Consider the following 22,648-nt stretch of genomic DNA (forward strand, 5'->3'; position numbering starts at 1 on the left):
AATAGGCCTCAGTGATGAGCTGTAGATCCTTGTTCAGCATCCTCAATCAGCTTGCTTGATCTGAGTTTCTCTGACATTTTATGTTGTTTTGTAGATAGATTTTTGGGGTCAGACAGAGAGAGGACATGTCCCTTTTTCTTCGTGCTCTGCCACTTGGATGTGACAGCTTTCCTGGTGCCCCCTCCATTAGAACTAGGGGCAGCACAATGGTTTGATTCTGGGCTGGGATCACTGTGCGGAGTCTGCACATTCTCCTTATGTCTGAGTGGGTTTCGTCTGGGTGCCCTGGTTTCTTCCCACAGTCCAAAAGACGTGCTGGTTAGGTGCATTGGCTAAAATTCTCCCATAGTGTACCAAAACAGATGCTCCCTTAGTGCACCAAAACAGATGGCGACTAGGGGATTTTCACAGTAACCCCACTGTAGTGTTAATGTAAGCCTGCTTGTGGCACTTTAACTTTAAATTGTAACTTGACTACTAATTGCTATGATACAAAGAAAGTTCTTGCCTACAAAATAATCTTCATCGGCTCATCTAATGCCCTTATCAAATACCATGACAAAATGTGCAATGAGTCAATTCAATGTATACCTATATCATTCTTTTAATTCCATTCTCTTTTTAAAAAAAAGTCAAAATGATATCCATTATATATTTACACCTTTATTGGAACTGAGCAATTTTATATATTTCAAAAATAAATACGAGACAGTGGCCACTGTTGAGATCATGACAATCTAACAACATTTATCTTTTACTGCTGATTTCTGAATCATTATACTAAAATATTACCAATATATAGATTGTAAATTGAATGCAAACTCTGGGCATTTAAAATATTTTACAAGCATTTGAACTTTTCCACGAAACCAGAGCAATTGTTTACCCTGTAGCAATTAATGTCTTTCATGACCTGAGCCGCTCTCTATCAATAAATTTCAAAACATTACCAGGATTTTATCATTTTTTTAAAGCTGTGAATTAAGTAGAATTCTTTGGTTCTGTACAATTCTTTAATTCGCAATGCTACATGAGTTCATTTCTATGAAAGAAAAATGTGTACTTATATTGAAAGTTGAAAAGTTCTCTGTGCTGAGGGAGTTAATACCATCTGTTTTCCGTCTTCATCATCATTTTCGTAAATCCGTGTACAGAAGACTCATCCAACAACCGTTCTTACTGAACATACCATTCAGCCTTGTAAAGAAGTTCCACCTCTCAGTTGGAATACCGTCTTTCAGATAAACTTTCCTTTTATGGAGCCACATAACGTCCACTTTCCAAAGTGATCTTTAATTAAAAAGGTTACCTTTTTGTGAGATTGATTGGGGTAAATTGTGAATGATAGCTGAGTGATTTCCAAACTCGCGTCAGCAGATCTGGTGGAATAAGTATTAAGAAACCAATTACTGTTTGCCAGCAAAAGTTGATGCCGTTGCAAGTTCAAGAAATAGTTGCTCTTTTTACAGCTGTGACCCATATATAGATAGTGTTACTGTGAGTGCATAAAGATATTTTTAGTTTCGTGTACAGCCTGATCAAAAGGCTGTGCGTTATTTGTTGAGTGTTTGCCAGTACAGTGCAATTCACTTCACCATTTGTTTCTGAAAATGACAATGCTTAGTGGGATTTAGCTATCTGTAGAATGCTGCATTTTAACTATTGCTTTTGAATAGGTCTGTTAGTATTTCTACATTAGCTGAATTATGAATAACAGAGAGCCAAAATTAATCAATGCAATACCCTGCTACCTGCTCTCCCTAGATTGCTCCCAGGCAGTGAAACCTGAAATGGCCTAATTCTGCTCTTACGTCTTATGGCCTATGGTCTTATAGTATCATTTTTTCTCAAATTTGCATGTACCGATATACAAATTTAATGTGACTGTATTGGAACATACTGGTGTTTCAATAACTGAAATTATACCTGTGAAAATAGCCAAGTTATTAAACAAAAATGTGAAAGAAGCATCTTCTTCTATTGGGATGAGATTTTAGGGTAACTTCCTGAAAATGTGCAGAATTATGCCTCCCACCTACCACATCCTTTTCAATGTTGTGCTGGGACTTAGACATTCCAATTTGGTCAGTGGGGAGGAAATAATGTTACACAATGATATTTATATTGATGTGCTGTTCAAAATTAAAAGAATTAAAAGACAGGTCCAGCGAAGAACCCCTTGTCATTGACATTGTGATTGCCTGGGCCTAAACACAGACAAACTCTTTAACTCTAACGCTAAATATAGTCCATTTGGTGCACCCCAAGTAGGCCATAGCAGATCAGCCTTGCCAGCCACCCTCTACCTGGTTATATTGATTGGAAATACTGTGAAAAGTACCTCAGCCTGAAAAAATGATGTACTCACTAATTCGGAATCTGATTACTGCTTGTGGCCTACAGCTACCGACAGCCTAACCCATCAGCATAGACACTCAATGTGAAGTAACCCAACCAAAGAAAATCATGAGTTGCATTACTGTAACCAAGACAATGGTACTGCAGGAAAACAGCAAAAACCCGTATAATTATCACTTAACACAACCAACCGTCTAGAGCCATGTCAATTTACTCTACAATGTACGCACCTATCATATTTTACCGTGTGTATGTTATGCCCCATGAAAGCAATGTACCATGCTGTAACGATGGAACAAGTGCAAATACAATATTCAGAATTGTCAGGTCACTTCAAATTATTTCAGGCATTAGGCCTGAGGACAGTATTTGGATTAACTCTTCCCCTTTATTAAGAAACAATTACAGTGTTATGGGGACACCGCAGAGGGAGTGGAACTTATCCAATAAGAACAAGCACAGGGCAAGGGGATAAAAGGCCTCCTGAATTCTGTGATTCTAAGATTGCAAAGAACTCAAAAGTGAACATAAGTCATTTGTGCTAAGACCCTTGGTGGTCTGTTATACAGTGGTTATGTTACTGAACTAATAAGACACAAACGTTCAGATCTGACCCTGGGAGCTAAGGATGTTTAAATTGAGTTAATTAAATAAATCTGAAATAAAAAACTAGTATTAGCAATAATGACCTTGGAGCCATTGCTATGTCATAAAAATCTAGTTCACTGATGTCCTTTGGGGAAAGAAGTCTGCCATCCTTACCAAATCAGACTATGTGTGACCCTAGACCTACAATAATGTCATTGACTCTTAACTGTACCCAATTGTTTAGATATGGGTAATAAACGCTAGTGATTGAATCAAATGAGGTTAACAAAAAGAGAATGTGGACTTATTTCACGTGCACTCATTCAAGCAGATGTTTCAAGCTTGCATGGTCAGTCAAGCCAAAGAACGACAAATGTGATGTGGTATTTCGGGAGGTTTCGAGGGAGGGTATTTTCTGGGACTGGTGTCAGTAATGGGGATGTGAAATCCCACAGGAGACTCAAAATATTTTTTATGCCAAAGAGATTTCCCTTTGCGATTGCTCCCACCCTCTGCCAATGGCATAATAGAAATCCCGATGTTAAACTTCAGGATCCCTATTTGAATTTATTAGAATATCATTATTAGGTCTTTATGCCTAATAGTCCGTTAGTCTGTTTTCCCCCCCACCACTAAATTGTCCATATATGATGGCGTGAGGGCACGCCGACATGAATCACAAGTTCCCCCATGACATGTACCTGGTGAGCAGAACCCGCTAAAGGTGCACAGGTCAGTATAACCCCCTAGGCGGGAGGAGGTCATTCTTGGGTAGTGACTTCGGTCATTGGCAAGATTTTAGAGTCCATTATTAAAAATGAGATTGCAGAGTACTTGGAAGTGCATGATAAAGTAGGACTAAGTCAGCATGGCTTCGTCAAGGGGAGATCATGTCTGACAAATCTGTTAGAGTTCTTTGAGGAGGTAACAAAGAAGTTAGATAAAGGAGAACCAGTGGACATGATTTATTTAGATTTCCAGAAGGTCTTTGACAAGGTGCCCGCATAGGAGACTGTTAAATAAGTTAAGTGCCCATGGTGTGAAGGGTAAGATCCTGGCCTGGATAAAGGATTGGTTAACTGGCAGAAGGCAGAGAGTGGGGATAAAGGGGTCTTTCTCAGGATGGCAGCAGGTGACTAGTGGTGTGCCTTAGGGGTCAGTGCTGGAACCGGTGGAGAAAATCTTCTTAAATGTCACCCACTGCCACCGAGACAGTGTGGTTCCATGGTTGGAGAGTTGCCATCTGATCACTGGCTGCTTCTCAGATGGGTGACTGTTACAGATTCCAGCGCAGCTGCCGTAATCTTCATCAGCGCTCACAATGAAGAAAAAGTTCCATGATGTCAACACAATTGAAGGTAGCTGACTTCAAAGCCGCACCTGTTGCTGCACATCTTTGGCAACTGAGCTCAGAGTATTTACATAGATGTTACCACTGTGACTACATTTCAAAAATACTTCACGGTTTGAGTCATTTTGGGACATTCTGAACTATGTGAGTGGCACTAAAGCAATGGAAATTTACCCCATTCCTCATAGAACACATCATTTACCCCACTTGCGAGTTACTGTCCTATCTCCAAACTCATATCCTTTATGAGATATAGGATATAGGTTTCTAAGATAATAAAAGGCATTGACAAATTAGATGTAGAGCGGATGCTTCTTCTTATGAGAAATATAGAACAAGAGGTCATAGTTTTAGGATGAGGGGTAACAGATTTGAAACAGATCAGGAGAAATTATGGGGGCGATTCTCCCAAAAGTGCTGAATTGGAGGGAAAACTGTTCTAAATCCCGACTGTTCTGTCAGTTCAGCTTCTCACCTGAATCTCCGCACTCTGCGCACTGCAGAGGTCCCAGTCATGAATATCATTAAAAACCCAGGGGGGGTGGGGCCTATTCACGCCAGAGTTTGACAGTTCTGGAACTCTGTGCATGCACAGTGGTCCCAAACTGTCAACCTCCCGTTTGCTGGCCAGCCCGATCGCGGCCCCCACAGCAATGCCCTGACCCCCCCCCCTCCCCACCCCCCTTGGAGCGCCCCAATGTCCAGCCCACCCCCTCCAGCAGTGGCAATCCTATCTCACCCCGGCAAACCCCCCCCCCAGCCCGCCCCAATCGCTGCCCTCACTCTATCCCAGACCGGGTATCCCCATACAGAGTGGCAGCAGGACTCCCCACCCCCTCAATCGCCCCCTAGGCCGTGCCCACAATAGATCCTACCCTCTTGGCACTGCCTGATGCCCGATGGGCAGTGCCAAGGTGCCCCGTGGGCCTGGTCATTTTGCCCCTTGGGCATTTTGCCCCTTGGGCATTTACTACCAAATAAACCTGTTGTTAACCTGGTGTTGTTAAAACTCTTACAGGGTGAACATGCCCAGGGGGCACCAGCCCCCCGCCGCCTGACCCCCTGGGGGGCTCCTATTGCCCCCTCCCTTCATTCTGGTGGGGTCTCCCGCTAGTTCCCCGAACATGGAACTAGTGTAAACCCCGCCGGAATGAAGTACTCCTGGCGGGGTGGGAGATTCAATCGGGATCTGAAAGGTCCCGATAATTAACACATATACATATTTAAAATACATGTCGAAAAGATTTAAATAACTTACCTGACTTCTCTCCGGTTTCCAGTGTGGTCTGACTGGCGACTGTTCACCCTCTCGGGGAGATGCGCATGCATTCCCAGCGCATGCGCAAATCCCTGTTCAAGGCCGGAGATGTGCGTCTCCCATCCCGACCCGCCAGAAAAGTTGCGGGACACGATGGGAGAATTGCGGCCTACGTCTCTCAAAGGGTCATGAATATGTGGAATTCATTACCCGAGAGTGCAGTGGATGACTGGACATTGAATAAAATTTAAGGAGGAGATAGACAGATTCTTAATAATTCATGGGTTGAAGGGCTATGATGGAAAGTGGAGTTGAGGCTAAGATGAGATCAACCATGGTTGTATTAAATGATGGAGCAGCTCAAAAGGCTGAATTGCCTACTCCTGCTCCTTGTTCTTATGTTCTTATGTTATCATTTATCTTGTATCCTCTCCAAACTCCTTGAGCATGTTGCCACTCCCTACATCCCTATCCATCTTTCCCGCAATTCTATGGTTGAGTCTCGCCAATCGGGTTTCTGCAACCCACTCCCCCAAAAGAGACTAAAACAGCCCTTATCAAAGTCACAAATGACACTTATGTGACAATCACTATAGTCATTTTGAACCTCTCTGCAGACTTTGATACAGTTGACAATGCTACCCTTCTCCACCATTTCTCCCCCTTCATTCAGCTGTTTGGGACTGCCCTTACAATTATTTTCCCCTGTTGCTGTAACTGTTCTGGTCATAGAATCATAGAATCCCTACAATGCAGAAGAAGCCATTCAGCCCATCAAGCCTACCGACAATAATCCCACCCAAACCCGGTCCCAGTAACCCCATGTATTTATCCTGCTAATCCCCCTAACACTAAGGGTCAATTTAGCATGGGCAATCCACCTAATCCACACATCTTTGGAGTGTGGGAGGAAACCGGAGCACCCGGAGGAAACCCATGCAGACATGTCTCGGGTAAGAATGGGTGTTCATGAACCCTTTAGGATTAAGGAGATAGAAAAGGATGTGCAAGTTTCTGGTTGTTTGGAGATGTCATTGACAATACCAATAGTTACCAATAGCAACTGTCTAGGTGATCCCTCACTAACCTTCAGCCTTCACTGTCCCACCAATCCTGCCTCTCCAGCTTGGCCTGTTCCTTGTCAAATTGAGCTCCCCAAGGTCAGGATGTGACACCTTAAAACATTAACTGGCCGTCGCCCTTCAAATACTTGCTGTATGTTTTCAACAGTTTCTGCTTTAATTGCACCTGAAGGATTTTTTTTATTGTGTGGAGACTGAAAAGAATTTTCTTGGCTGCTTCCTCGATGCATACCTGTTACTGAGGAGCAGCACCAGTATCAAATATCTTCTTTCTTCCTTCCATACCAGACATTGCTTCCACATTCTTACGCCAGTCATGGACTTCAGCTTTGTGTTCCTTTGAATAGAATGGAATATATATTAAATCAAACTTCATCATAAAATGAAGCATGACCCTATTATGGTTTCTTTATGTATAGGTTGTCAATGTATATGTTTAATTTTCTGGTTGTCATATACACATTTGTTTCAAAATCTGAAGTATAAGTCACTTCCTTGGGCTCAATTTTTGGTTCCGCTGTAGAGGTCCACCTTAGAATTGATAAGTTAAAGTTTATTTATTAGTGTCACAAGTAGGCTTACATTAACACTGCAATGAAGTTACTGTGAAAATCAGTGTAAATAATGATTATTAAATTCTTAAGATTTTTTTTAGAAGGATGAGAGGAGATCTGATCCAGGTATATAAAATTGATAAAGTAAACATAGATCAAATGTTTCCTCTTATGGGGCAATCTAGAACAAGAGGTCACAGGCATTGGTTGAGAGGTGGAAGATTTAAAACTGAGTTGAGGAGGAACTATTTATTGCAGAGGGTGGTGAATTTGTGGAACTCGCTGCCCCATAGCGCGATGAAGTCTGAATCATTAAATGGTTTCAAAAAGGAGATATATATATTTTTGATTTAAAAATGGGTTAAATTGATATGGGGAACAGGTGGGGAGGTAGATTTGAGACCAGGGAGAGATCAGCCATGATCTGATTGAATGGCAGTGCAGGCTCGAAGGGGTGAATTTGCCCACTCCTGCTCCTAATTCCTATGTTTCCTCATATACACGATACATGGAAATGCCATTCCATGAAGTAACATTAATGAAAAATGAATAATATAAAATGTATGATCAAATAAATATCCTAGAACTGTAATTGTATCAATTAAAGATACATAGGCTAATTGATTGAAGTGTGATACCTTTAAAATGTTGGGTTGCAAAACACAATTCCGGTGAAAGAACTATGAGAATGCCAGATGTAAATGGCAGTGGGTGACAACTAGACTGGCATATTCTGGAGGGATCTTATGCAATTGTAACAAACTTTGGTCTACATTTAAAATAAATACAAACAGAAAACGCTGGATAAACTCAGCAGGTCTGGCAACATCTGTGGAGAGAAACAGAGTTAATGGCCGAATTTTACCATCCCACCCACCACGGGAATTGGAGCGGGTGAGAGACGGACCATGGAAACATCCGTTGACCTCGGGGGTGGGGGGGGGGGGAGGGATTTTCCGGTTTCAGGGCGGATGGGGCTGGAAAATCGCGCCCAACATTTCGAATCTAAATGACCCTTCTACAGAACTGCTAGAACTGCTGAGTTCATCCAACATTTTCCGTTTTTATTTCAGATTTCCAGCATCCACAATATTTTGCATTTGTTTGGTCTACACTTATCCTCGATCTCTATTTCTCCCTCTGTATCTAGTCAGCTATTAAGGGACTCAGTAGTGGGAGGCCTGAAATGAAAGTTTCCGCTTGTGTGTTTTCTATTGACAGTAAGGTTAAATTCAATTGAAACTTAATAACCACTGTACAGGCAGCAGTAAATGCAAGTCCACAACAAGACCTGTGACAATGTTTGCATAACTGCTGGTGTTCTCATTTTGAGTGGTCAAGAGAGCCAAAACAGAAAGTGATATAACAGAAAGAAATTGAGATAAAGCCATAAATTGAAGAGATGTAGGGCTGAATTTTGAGGCCTCCTTTCCAAAGGAAACCAGTGGTAACACGATGAAAATAATAGGAAACAACTTCTACTCCATTCCCAGCAACACCCTGATCAGCTATTTTGCTGGGGTGCACACAGTAGAAGAGGGGGCACAGCGGATTGATATATTTAAATAGGAACCCCAAGTCATCAACAGGACTCCCATTACAATTTTAAGAAAGAACTTGTTGGAATGTATGCCTTGCTTGCGTCACTACCTCCCAGCTGGTGTCTGGGCCAAAGGGAAGCAAGCGGTTAAGTTTGACTTTATCCTTGTGAGGCAGGAGAAGCAAGCTTTCTCCCCCTAAGCTTCACAAAGCCAGTCCAGGCTGCTGCCACTTAGTTTAGACGCTTGTCTGAGATCAGAGGACTCAAAACCCATCTGGCACCATGGACTTGTCTGCTTTCTGTCTGTGAACTGACCAGATTACCTCATACTGTAGAGCCCCCAGCTGACTGTCCTGAGACACTCACACTCCACTCACTGTCCTCTAGTCAAATACTTCTGAGGCCAAGCCCTCAGAGTAGACAAGCCCTCCCAAATTCCACATGGAGGAAAAGGGATAATAGAGAAAACACAAAGAATGGAAACAACTGAAATCGTGAAATGGATGACAAAATTAGATGGAACAAGAAATGACTTGGAGAAAAAAGCACAGAGAGAGGAAATGCAAAGGAGAAGAAAATAAATATTGAAGGGGGGATACAGAATCTATCAGCACTGGATGCTCCTATGCTTTCTTTCTGTCTTTCAGAGCAGATAGTTCCTGTGCGACACTTTTTCCACAATGTTGACCTGGAAATAATTTTTTTTTAAATTAATTAATGGGACATGGGCGTCGCTAGCTGGCCAGCATTTATTGTTCATCCCAAGTTGCCCTTGTTCAGAGGGCAGTTGAGAGTCAACCACATTGCTGTGGCTCTGTAGTCACATGTAGGCTATGCTAGGTAAGAACAGTAGATTTCCTTCCCTAAAGGACATTAGTGAACAAGAAGGTTTTTTCTGAAAATTGATAATGGTTTCATGGTCATCAGTAGGTTCTTAATTCCAAATATTTTTTATTGAATTCAAATTTCACCATCGGCTGTGGTGGGATTTGAACCCGGGTCCCCGGAACATTAGCTGAGTTTCTGGATTAATAGTCTAGCGATAATACCACTCGGCCATCGTCTCCCCTCGTGATATAAAACAGACCATAGGGTACAGGAGTTCCATCAAAAAACATGAGACAATGTAACCAGAGCAATGTTTTCCTAAAGCTGTAGCTATAAATGGAGATAACAACTTACTCTTGAGTATGAAGTGAAGCTGAATGTCCAAAAATCTGAAGTAAAATATTTGCAATGAAAAATAAGACACCAACACTATTGATAATGAATGTAAGTGAGTTTTTAGCAACTTCATACCTTTTCCTCTTCCTTCCTTACTGACTTTAGGTTTGATCTCAAATCCATGGACGTTTTACAAGTGGTTTCCGCGAGAGCGCCCAGCATTGCATCGGCAGATACTCTGACCCGACGTAGGTTGGGACGTTTGAATTTGCCTTTGAGGTCCATGACCTTCTGATTTAAGCCTTCGATCTGAATAGAGTAGAATATATTGTTATTCAGACTCTGCAATTTGACCCTCAAGAGTTTACTGCTTCAGGTTTCTTCAGTGAATAGAGATCTAAATGATTCACCTCTTTGGCATTCTTGGACACTTTCATTTCAACGTCGTAGCGCTCTGCGTCAACGCTATCAATCTTCTGGTGGAATTGTTTGCAGATATTCTGGAACATTCCAAAATAACATGATCAGGATGGCCGGAGGACAGATTCTAAATCGTTTTTTTTGGCTACCACTTTGCATTCCCTTCATGGGAGTCATTTTTACCTTTGCTGCCAGACAGAATGAAAGTTGGTGGGTTACATAAAGAATGGGTAATCTGCTCTGCCATATAACAACATGGGGCGGCACAGAGGCACAGTGGTTAGCTACCTCACAGCGCCAGGGACCCGGGTTCGATTCCCAGCTTGGGTCACTGTCTGTGTGGAGTCTGCACATTCTCCCCGTGTCTGTGTGGGTTTCCTCCTGGTGTTCCGGTTTCCTCCCACAGTCCAAAGATGTGTGGGTTAGGTTGAATGGCCATGCTAAATTGCCCCTTAGTGTCAGGGGGACTAGCTAAGGTAAATGCATAGGGTTATGAGGATAGGGCCTGGGTGAGATTGTGGTCAGTGCAGACTCGAAGGGCCGAATAGCCTCCTTCTGCACTGTAGGAGTCTACGATCAGGTGATGAGGGTGAAAATTATCCCCAACATAAATCATTACTCAGTAAACCTATCCTCAAGGCTCCAATAAGGCCACAGTTGGATGAATGGCGTAAGTCGGCTGTCTTATTCATTTTACCCTTTCTCTATATTGATGGCAAAGGACTCCATCCTCACTGCCCTTTTTGCTTACCCTCACTGATATCAGGAACTCAGCATTCAGAGAACTGTAACCACCAACCTTCATTTTACCACTCTATAGTGAAGAGTGCGGTATAATTTGTAGAGTATATTATTTAAATTACTTCCATACAAGTGGTTAACCTCAAATCCGTCTACCCGAAAATCAGTGGTGTCCAAAGTCAGCACAGTTTTATATTGTTCCATGCATCAATGTTCAGTAAAATATTTTTTAACACTTACCTGGATAATTCGGTTTAGGCGCTGCATTGTGGCACGGCTCTAGACTGGTTACCATCTTCACCACTTTGTGCACTGTTCTATCTGACGTTCCAAGCTACCTGTGACCCCACCCAAGGTGATTTTGGTACAAACTGCCCTGGCCTGAACCGTCCGACTCCAAATCCAACAATATCCGAAATCCGGCACATTGCCAAAGCTCTACATTTCACTCCAACTGTGCGATAATTTGTGACTTCCAAAAATTCATCTTCCTTACTTCAACTTCAATGCCCCGCACATAAAACCCAAAGCACCGCTTGCCTCCTGAGGCTTTATTCTTCCTGCTGTCCCACTTTTAAAGACTTTTGCTTCTTTAGAATTAGAGTTTTGTACTGTGTTTAAAAACTTACCATTTAGGCAATTATTTCTTTATTATTCCTTTTCCTCAAAGTGCATGACTTAAACCTTTCTGCATTGAACAGACTGTTCTGTTAAGTTGTCAAACGCATTAGCTCGTCAAAGTTCTCTTACAATCTCCTGTATGGTTTCCCAAAGCTCTTAATTTGGCGTTATTATCAAATTTCAATTTAACTCCTCTTTTGATCAGGTCCAAGTTATTTCTATAAATGGAAAACAAAGAACTCGGAGCACCGTTCCCTTGTACATATCATGGCCCACATTCCTCACAATTATAATTGATCTTTCAACAGCTGAAGAACCAGGGCTAGGTAGTATAATTGTATGGTTTCTACTACAGTATTCCAACTGAAGCATTTGGTATCTATTTCTGATTTTAAAAAGCAGAATTTCTTGCAAATTACACTCTCATATCAGGAAGAGATCCCGGTCATGCATGAAATTCAAAGCTAATTCTGATTATTTGATGAACCACATCCAAAAACAATGCTGTAATCATTGGATCAGACCATTTAAAATTCATTATATCAAACTTGATGGTGTTGGAAATATACTGTATGCTAATCAACATATCAAAGTCAAAGATGGCTTAAAATATTTTGGATATAGCCCATTATTAATGACACTGATTCTACGAATTATATATTTAATGTTAGACGTGCAGGCTGCTGCATCAATGAAGGTTGGTATGGATTCAAAGTGGTTACATCTCTCCTGGTATAATGTCACATGATCTGTAGTGACATAAGGAGGGAGATTCATGGGCCTTTGTGGCTTTTCCATCTTACACCTGGAACTAGCAACACCGTCTTAATAAACCTACCTTGTGTTTCATTACAACGCACTAGTGTGGCAGCCCTTATTACTTTTCTCTTTGTGGTAGGACCCGATCGATATGTAACAAAGATCTGTAACTCAAAGGTCTATATCTCAAAAACCCGGATTTGGACTAGCTCTGAAAGTGTCAGCTGTTGGTTAGGTCATCTGCAGGGAGTATGAGTTTCAATGGAAGTGCTTCTCATGAAGTGCTTCTCCCTCAGCAGAGGGAGGGTGGAGCTCTACAAAGTCATCCCACAAGGAAAACAGGACTGCAACAGCGGCAGGAAGCAGCCAAGATGTTCAATGCCAATGGGATGACCCCAGTGCAATCATGTTAAAGCCTGACAACCCCATTCGGTCTGGCAAAATAAGAGGAGCCATTCGCACTTTTCAAGAATGCACATAATCATGACTGTGACTTACAATCACCTTGTGTGAAAGGAAATCATATTGCAAGGGGGAGCAAATAGCAGAATGGCAGGTAGTCAAGATCCTGTAGGATCTTATGTTTCAATCAAGTTGCCTCTTACTCTTTTCAACTTCAGTGGTACAAGCCTAGCCTGTCTAAACTTTCCTCATAAAAGCAACCTGCCCATTTCAACTATTAGTCTTGTAAACCTTCTCTGACTTACTTCCAATGCTTTTATATCCTTCCTTAAAATAGGGAGACCAATATTGTACACAATACTCCAGATATGGTCTCACCAATGCCCTGTACAATTGAATCATAACCTCACTACTTCTGTATTCAATTCTTTACCCAGTAAATGATAACATTCTATAAGCTCTCCTAATTAGTTGCTGTATCTGCATTCTAGGCTTTTACACATCATGCACCGGGACACTTAGATTTCTCTGCATCTCAGAGCTCAGCAGTCTCTCAACGTTTTGATAATATGCTTTTTAAACATTTTTCTTGCCAAAATAAGCATTTTCTCACATTATATTTCATTTGCCAAGACTTTTCCCACTCACTCAACCTATCCATATTTCCTTGTAGCCACTTTGCGTCCTTTTCACATCTTACTTTCCTACCTATGTGTCACCAGCAAATTTAACAACCATAACTTCAGTCCTTTCATCCAAGTCATTTATATAAACTGTTGAGGCCTTGTACTGATCTCTGTAGCACACAGCAGGTTGCACCTTGCTAACCAGAAAAGGCCCATTTATGTCAACTCTCTGTTTCATGTTGGCTAGCCAATTTTCTATCCATGCCAACATATTACTTCCTACACCATGAGCTTCTATTTCTCTCAATAGCCTTTCATGTGGCACCTCATCCTCAACCTTAAGTGCAATACGTCCACCGGTTCCTGTTATCCACAGCATAAGTTACTTCAAAAAGTAATTGGTTAAACATGATTTCACTTTCACAAAACCATGTTGACTGTGCCTCATTGCCTTGATTATTTTTCCAATTTTCCCAAGCAGCTAGTTTCAATGTCTAATGGTAATGGCAGCAGAAAATTGGGCAGGTGCTAAGGTGGGCAGTTTTGGTAGAAAATGTACAGTAAATTTAAATTTACTGTACTCAAGTTCAATGTCCCACACTAGCTTCAAGCCATTTAAGTTTGGATGATTACAGAGTAACCTACTGACTCCTGAAGATTCCCATAGCATTCAATGTTTTGACAAGTTTGTATTCATTACCGTAATCCACAATTTACCTGGAGTTCTTGAACTGAAAGACTTGACGTGTTAAATTGTGGCACACTCTCAGTAAGCAAGCGATTTTTCTCAGTATCTCTCTCGTCCTTTTCTTTTTCCAGTTGCTTGCTTGCTTTTGCAAGCATCAAACTCTACACATAAAATACAATTGAACATGTTGAAAAAAAACTTCTGAAATTCCAGGGCTCATTCTCATTCTTAATACTGATTGTAGACAGAAGGGGTTTGTCCTTAGGATAGTTGATTACTTAAAAAGATTGGAAATGTGTGTCTGATTTACCAGCAAGCAGTAAGTGGCAGGTCAACTATTAAAACTACTTTGAGAACCATTAATAATTGTTTGCAAAGTCCATTATAAATTTCACTATATAACACTGATAAATTACAACCACCAACTCAGTCAATTATATGGGGGCAAATCCAATTACTTTCAGATTATATGTGCTGCCATACAATTGTCATGATAAATGGAGAGAGTTTGTGTATTAGAAACTATTGTTTAAGTTTATTTATTAGTGCCACAAGTACATTAATATTGCAATGAAGTTACTGTTCAAATCCCCTAGTCACCACACTCCGGTGCCTGTTTTTGTACACTGAGGGAGAATTTAGCATGGCCAATGCACCTAACCAGCCCGTCTTTCGGACTGTGGGAGGAAACCCATGCAGACATGAGGAGATTGTGCAGACTCCACACAGACAGTTACCCAAGCCGAACCTGGGTTCCTGGCGCTGTGATGCAGCAGTGCTAACCACTGTGCAACCTTGCCGCCCATTGTTTGTGTGAATGGGAGATTCTCCCCTAAATTTTCAGAGGTTGCATCCCAGTTGATATCACTGGGGCCATGTTACCTGATGCATTCACTATTGGATTATGAGAGGGCCACAGACACCAGAAGGATGGGAGCTGAGAAGTAAGCAGAGGTAGACAAGGGGAGAAGCAAGGGAAATATAAGGAATGGGATTTTCCAGCCCTTCCATGGCACATTTTCCAGCGGTGGAGGCAGCCCGCCATTGGCCGTCAGTGGGATTGTCTGATCCTGCCAGTGTCTACGGGGCTTTGTGTACCCCGCACCCTCTGCCACTGGGGTTCACACCGGGGGTTTGCCGTTGGTGGGACTGGAAGATCTTGCTGGTGGGAAGGATCGGAAAATTTCAACCATGGTGAGGAGAGGGACTGGAAAGTATGGCATGGGAAGTGCAGAATGTGTGGCAAGAGGAAAATGAATGAATGATCATTAGGGGAGATGGGGCAGAATACATGACAAATTGAAAATGGATGGGACTGGCAGGTGAATTGGAAGGAGAAAGAGCGGCAATGGATGAAGAAGATTGGCTGGAATAATGTTGGCCTGATCAATAGATATGGTGGGAGAATGGGTATCAATGAAAGAGAGTGTGATAAGAAAAATGAAGGGCGAAAGGAAGGGGGTAATAAAGACAGAAGGGGGAGGTAAATGGATGACCATGGAGTAAAGGGGAATAGGATGAAATTGAAGAGAAGTGAGAATGAAGCTAGAAGCAGCGCTTTGAGAAGGAAAAGGAAGAATTTTTAGTGAGGATTTTCACTTCCAGATGGACAGCAGGTAAAAGACTGCTGATCCGTTGTAATAGTCAGATATCACGAAGTAAGGTGCCTATTTTAGTTGGGCACCTCAAGTGTCCAACATTAAAAAAGTTGTAAACAGGCAGATGGCAAGACGTTCCTTGGGGTTTAACTATCATTAAACTAAGACAGAGAGAATGAGGGATACATTGGGAAAGGATAGTGTGTAGCAACATCAACTGAGTGGCAGTTGAAAGGTAAATTGCTCTCTGCATTAACCAATCCAAGACAAAAAGTGTCAACTAACATACCACAGTAGGGAAGAGAGTATCAGATTGAATGAGGGAGAGTGGAGGAAGACAACCACATTTAGACAAATTGGAGGAAAAGTAAAACTGGGAATGTTGAAGACTGATGTTTCTGATAAATTGGATGAGGTACAGTGTTTTTCTGAATTGACCTTGAAGGGGATAGAGTGTCTTTGTGAATTGGTAGATGTTCTTTAGAGCATGATTAATCAACTCTATGAGTGCAGTTTTAGCTTCACAATGGCATTTGTGGCACATGTGTCCATTTCTCATGGAACTCATGCCAAACACCATTTTGGCCAGTGCACGCACAGGGAGCATGCCATGTTGGCAGATTATGATGTCCGTCAACGTCTAGTGCTGACGTTCTGCCTGTGTTGCTATTTTGGATCTCAGAGCTTCAGCTAACGCACTTTCATAACCTTTCATAGTTGAAAAGACTCCTAGCAGCTAATTAAAGGAACCATCAACTACGTTCATGTTAGCTGATGATTGATTTCCATTGGTGGTTGCTGTATTTTTTAAAGTGTTTAATGGTTACAGAAGTTATTTATAGTTGGGAAAGTCCACACAGAGCAGGACAGATTGCTGGAAGGGGGAGGAGATGGAGGGAGAGAAGAATTCTCAGCTGGAGGTCATATCAACCCAGGATGTTCAGGAAGCAATTCTCCAATCTGAACATGAGCATGGAACAGTTGTCTGCATGTCACTACCTATGTCCTCACTGAAATCTACCACTTCAAGAGCACCACGAGGATAGCACTGCCAGTGACTGCAAAGGTGACTGTGGTGGTATACATTCTATGTGTCAGGCACCTTACAGGTCAGAGCTGATGATATTTGTAACATCCCAGTTTACCATCCAGTGCTTTGTAGGGAAGAACACTGCATCTGTCTATTCCAAGACAGCTAAATATATTTCAATTTTCCTTACAGAGAGCAGCAAACTAAGAAAGAGCAATGACCTGGTGAGGATTTCAGGATAAGCGTGGTTCAGGGTGTCATCGAATGCATACAAGTCACTTTCCAGGCTCCTCAATTCAACTCTGAGATATACTACAAACCAAACTCATTCCACTGTCTCCTTGTCCAGATGGTGTGCTAAAATGTTTTAACATAACTTCACAGAATCACCGAATTTTTACAATGCAGGAGGAGGCTATTCGGCCCTTCATGTCTGCAACAGCTCTCCAAGTAAGCAACATAACTTAGTTGCATTCCACTGCCTTTCCTCCACAACCCCGCATATTGTTTCTATTCAAGTTATAATCTAATGCCCTCTTGAATGCCTCAATTGAACCTACCTCCACCACAGATCATTCCACACCCCAACCACTCGCTGTGTGAAAATGTTTAGTTCTCAGATCACATTTGCTTCTTTTGCAAATCACTTTCAATCTGTGCCCTCTCGTTCTTGACCCTTTTACGAGCGGGAACAGTTTCTCCCTATCTACTCTGTCCAGCCTCTTCATAATTCTGAACAACTCTGTCAAATCTCCACTCAGCCTTCTTCGCTACAAGGAGAACAGTCCCAACCTCTCCAATCTATCCTCATAACTGAAGTTTCTCATCCCTGGAACCATTCTTGTAAACCTCTTCTGCACCCTCTACAATATGGTCACAGTCTTGCTATGGTGTGGTGCCCAGAACTATTTCAGCTGATGTCTAACTAGTATCTTGTATAAGTTTGGCATAAACTCCTTGCTCTTGTACTCTATTGCTGGAATTTTACTGGCATGCCTGCCCCAGAATCGGGGCAAGCGAGGCTCACAGAATGGCATTCTCCGTTGGCCTCAGGCAGGATCTTATGAGCCTCAGGCAGGCGAGGCAGTAGAATTCCAGCATGTGTCTCTATTATTAAAGCCCATTTTGCTTTATTAACTGTTCTGTTCACCTGTGCTGTCATCTTTCATGATCTCTGCACATATACACCCAGGTCCCTCTGCTCTCACACCCCTTTTAGAATTTTATCCCTTATTTTATATTGGTCTCCATGTTCTTCCTACCTAAGTACATCATCTCACATTTTTCCACATTGAACTTCATCTGCCAATCATCTGCCCACTCCAGCAGCTTGGCTATATCCTTTTGAAGTTCTACACTGTCCCCTCACAGTTTATAGTACCTCCAAATTTTGCATTGTCCATAAACTTTGAAAGTGTCCCTGGCACACCAAGATTTAGACCATTAACCTATATCAGGAAAGTGAGCCTGGGAAGTATCCAATGATCATTACTCACTCTCTGCTTTGTATTATTCAGCCAATTGTGTATCCACATTGCTACTGTCCCTTCCAGAGAGATTGGACGATTATGGACAGTGCCCCAGCAATTTCCATTCTCACTCCCTCCAATGTCTTTGGATGAATCTTGTCCAGTCCCAGTGCCTTGTCAACTATAAGTACAGGCAGTCTGTATAACACTTCCTGCTTATCAATTTTGAATGCTTCCACGGACAGAATTTCCTCATCTGTCACTACGGCCTGTGTAGCATCTAGCTCCTTGGTAAAGACGAATGCAAAATATTCATTTAATACCTCAACCATGCCCTGTAGCTCCATGTGTAAATGCCGTGTTAGGTCCCGAATCAGCTCTACCCTCCTTTTACCAACCTTTTACCATTTATATGCCTGTAGGATTTCTTTTTATGTTGGCTGCCAGTCTTTTCTCGCAATCCCCCTTTGCTTCTCTAATGGGCTTTTTCACCTCCCCTCTGAACCTTTTGAAATCCTCTTGGTTCTCAACTGTATCTTCATAAGCACATGTTTTTCTTCCTCATCTTAATTTCTACTTTTCATACAGGGAGCTCTGGACTTAATTGCCTTTCCGGTTGAAGGGAATATACCTGGACTGTGTCTTGACTATTTCTGTTTTGAAGGTGGCCCATTGTTCAGCTATTATTTCTCCTGCCAACCTTTCATTCCCGTTCTAATTGGCCCAGCTCCGTTCTTGCCCCATTGAAGTCGGCTCTCCTCAGTTCATTATTTTAACTCTGGATTGCCTGTTTGCCTTTTCTATCATCAACCTAAGCCGTACAGTACAATAGTCTGCTCTACCTTTCAATTCTGTCCCTCTTGAAATAAAATCTAGTGCTTTGTTTGCTTCTTTTTTGGCCTTGCTAACCTGTGGCATAACCATTAGTGATTTGTCTACCTTCTTTTCCCACCAACACTTGTACTTTCCAAGCAATAGCTGATAAATAATAAGATGGGGGCAGCATGGTAGCATTGTGGTTAGCACCACTGCCTCACAACGCCAGGGACCCGGGTTCGATTCCAGCCTTGGGTGACTGTCCGTGAGGAGTTTGCACATTCTCCACCATGTCTGCACGGGTTTCCTCTGGGTGTTTTTTTCCATAGTCCAAAGGTGTTCAGGTTAGGTGGATTGGCCATGCTAAATTGCCCCTTTTTGTCCAAAGACGTGTAGGTTAGTGGGGTGAGGGGGGAGCGTTTGATGATGGGTGTAGGCTTGATGGGCTGAATGGCCCCTTTCTGCATTGGGATTCTATGTTTTTATGGTTACAAAGGAGCCTGCATGTAAAAGTTCATGGCCACTGTCTTCTCCATTGCTACTGACAGTGCAGTCCTTATTCTTGTTCTGAAGTTGCAGCAGCAAGTGGCAGAGTTCAGTGAAGTGAAGACATCTGATACACTGTTCTATACTGAAGTTCCAATTGGAGAGGTGCTTTCTGGGCAAATATGGTCTGCTGTGAGCTAATCTCTCCCTCATCTCCTCCCTCTTCCAATAATTTGTCCTGCCCTGTATGACCTCTGTTATTCTTTAAGTATGCTGTATTGCAATGGGAAATGCATGCATCCATTTTTAAGAGCAACTGGTCTTTGCAGAATACTTGAAGTCAGCAAAAAGTATTTTCCCACTTTTTGCACCATTCCCTGTGGACAGTTGCATCTTTGAACAATTGTGCAAAGTGCCAACACCTGTGGAATTGAAGCAATCCAAAATAACAAGTAATCTGTCAGTCGTCCCTTTAAATAGCACTGGTAGGGTGAACCCATCCTGCTGTTAAATGTATGTTCAGCTGTGTGAGGTCAAGAGAGGGTGTTGACTCCAGAATTGAGCTCAAAAATGGCAGTGTGACATTGGGTCAGCTTTGTAAACTGATGTCAAGATTGGCCTGTTGCAATCTTGTAATCGTTCACTGCACAAGTCATCGCTCTCACCCACAGGGCTTCTGGCGTGACTCACCCCAAAAGTGTGTGTGCGTGTCATTTTGATCCCTAAATAGCACACATAGCGAACGCCCTGACAACCAATGCTATTGATCCCAATTTCACAGCTACATGAATTGTCATGTTCTGTCAACCTCTTTGAAGCTGTTGGTGTGCTTTAGTCTTCTGCATCATGTTTGGACATAGGTTGTTAAGCACCGAGAGTATAATAGGATATTCATGCAGATGGGTTCACTGTGTGTAAACAGACTCTCTAAGCTCTGTAACTGTGATTTTCATCTATTAATGGAGCAATAATCTAACCTGGCTTTCATCCATTGCCTGCAAAGTGACTGCATTTCAGCGAGATTAAATAATGCAGTGCTAATTCATGTACACCAACATTGGAGTTACCTCATGTTGTAACACCGGAACTAAGAGCTTCTGGAATTTTTATAGACAATATCGAGTGTTGCTGCAGTTTAAATACCAAATGACTGATGCAATGTCTGTCTTGTCAAGAATTCAATTGAGAGTGAGAAGTATTCTTTTGGGCGGGCTATCTGTTTTTGTGCTGAGTAGAATGGCTTAAAAATGAATTTATCGCGGGATCGCAGTAACTGTGTCAAATTCTTACCTTAAGTTGTATTTTCCGTGCAATCGTGACTTTGCATTTTCTTGGCTTTCATGATAAACAAAAACATGTCGTTATTTAATCGGACAGAAACAAGATAGTGTAAATAAATAAATCAAAAGTAAATCTGATGGAAAAGCTGCCAAGTCCCTAACCAGTATAAATTGCAGGGCCACAGAACAATTGTGTTTTAAAACAGAGTGCACAAGCTGTTCAAGAAAGATATCGCTTTACAGAAGAAAAAGCTATTAGGAGTTTGAATAAGCAGTTGACACTATGTTCAAAGGCACTAAATCAAAATAATGTGGATTTATTCTGTGTGTGGGTCTTCAGCACGGAACCTTGCCTTCTGGGTACATTGCACCTTGCACGTAGAACCAATAATTTTCCATATTCTTGACAGGAAACTAACTGAGCACGTGACATTTCCTGACATGCATTATTGGTGCCCTATTGTGGCAGAACATTTCTTCCTGAATATTCAGTGGGATTGGGTGACATTTTGCCCCTTCAGTCTGCACCACGTTTACAGTACAACATTTCCTCTCCCTGCCACCTTTAACTGCAAGACAGCGATTCAACTCCCAGTGATACAGAACCACAGCAAAAGGTCCTCAGTAGAGTGTGAAAACCAGGTGGAGATCTACCCCTGGTGTCATCTATGGCTCAGTGAGAACACTGTTGCTTTGGATCAAAAAGATTCTGGTTTCAAGTTCCATTATACTTGGTCCCATAATCTAGATTGGTGCAGCAGTACTGTACTGAAAGAGTGCTGCACTGTCAGATGTGCCTTTTTTTTTGGAATGGATGCCTCGTCTGTCCTCTCAGCTTGATGTAAAAAATTTCATACCACTCTTTAGAGAAGAGCAAGGGAGTTTGCTCTGGTTTTCTGGCCAATATTTACCCCTCAACCAACATCACTAAAACAGATTATCTGGCCAGTTTTACATTGCTTTTTGCAGGATCTTGCTGTGCGGGAAACTGGCCACTGGGTTTTCCTTACATTGCAACGGTGACATTATTTTGGAAAACTATTTACTTGGCTATAAGGTGCACCAGGAAGTCCTGGGGTTCTGAACAGTGCTGTATAATGCAAGTTATGCCAATATGCACTGGGAGTAAATGGATTATCGGAGTAGCCAACAAGGTGGGTGCTCTTGGAAATTCTAAATGCACACTGCTTCCTGAGTGAGGCTTAGAACATATGAAAATAGAGCTCATTTGGCAATTAATCCCATTTATTTCACAGGCAACGTACCAGGCCATTAACTCCAAAGAGGGTTACCAGGACAACAATTAAAACATACTCAAATTGTCTATCTAAAACTCGAGGTAAGACTCCATTAAATCAGCCAACTCATCCCATTTTAGTCAATGACGACCTGTTTTATGGGCTCTGGCTTTGATAGCCCTCAATTGTTAGATACTTGGTGGAAGGACAGGTAAAAAATGGGTGTCAACAATCCCCATTGATCCTGTTTCATTGCTGCCACATATTAACCCACTCTTTTTAGCTGACAAGCAGGAAAACTGCAGAAAGGAAATGGGTCCTGATTTAAATATTTAGCTTGGGCCTGATTGATGTCATTCAAACTGCAAGGCATTGGGGGAGGGGCAGTGTGGCTCCCTCATTAGCCACAACTGCTGGACTCTGGGTCAGGCCAGGTCAAGAATACTAGTTTCAAATTAGTCCTGCAAGTTTTCTCATGGCTCGGGAATGGGATTGGGAGGGAAGTTATCCTCGGGGGATCACAAAGAAACCATGATCCTCTTTTGAACTGGGTGATCCTATCTCTCCAGTTTCTCTGTG

At 42.1% G+C, this 22,648-nt stretch overlaps 1 protein-coding gene across 1 annotated transcript; it reads right to left on the minus strand.

The window, feature by feature from the left end:
* Positions 1-647: 647 nt before the first annotated feature.
* LOC144507560 (troponin I, slow skeletal muscle-like) lies at positions 648-20,888 on the minus strand. Its single transcript, XM_078234703.1, has 6 exons — positions 20,842-20,888; positions 14,182-14,313; positions 10,306-10,395; positions 10,031-10,204; positions 6,870-6,974; positions 648-1,379 (listed from the first exon to the last, which is right to left on the minus strand). The coding sequence occupies exons 2-5, from the start codon at positions 14,305-14,307 to the stop codon at positions 6,873-6,875; spliced, it is 492 nt and encodes a 163-aa protein (XP_078090829.1). The 5' UTR covers positions 14,308-14,313; positions 20,842-20,888; the 3' UTR covers positions 648-1,379; positions 6,870-6,872.
* Between the last annotated feature and the right edge of the window lie 1,760 nt (positions 20,889-22,648).

The sequence above is a fragment of the Mustelus asterias genome, chromosome 19 (genome assembly GCF_964213995.1).
Source record: "Mustelus asterias chromosome 19, sMusAst1.hap1.1, whole genome shotgun sequence".
NCBI classification, from domain to species: Eukaryota; Metazoa; Chordata; class Chondrichthyes; order Carcharhiniformes; family Triakidae; genus Mustelus; species Mustelus asterias.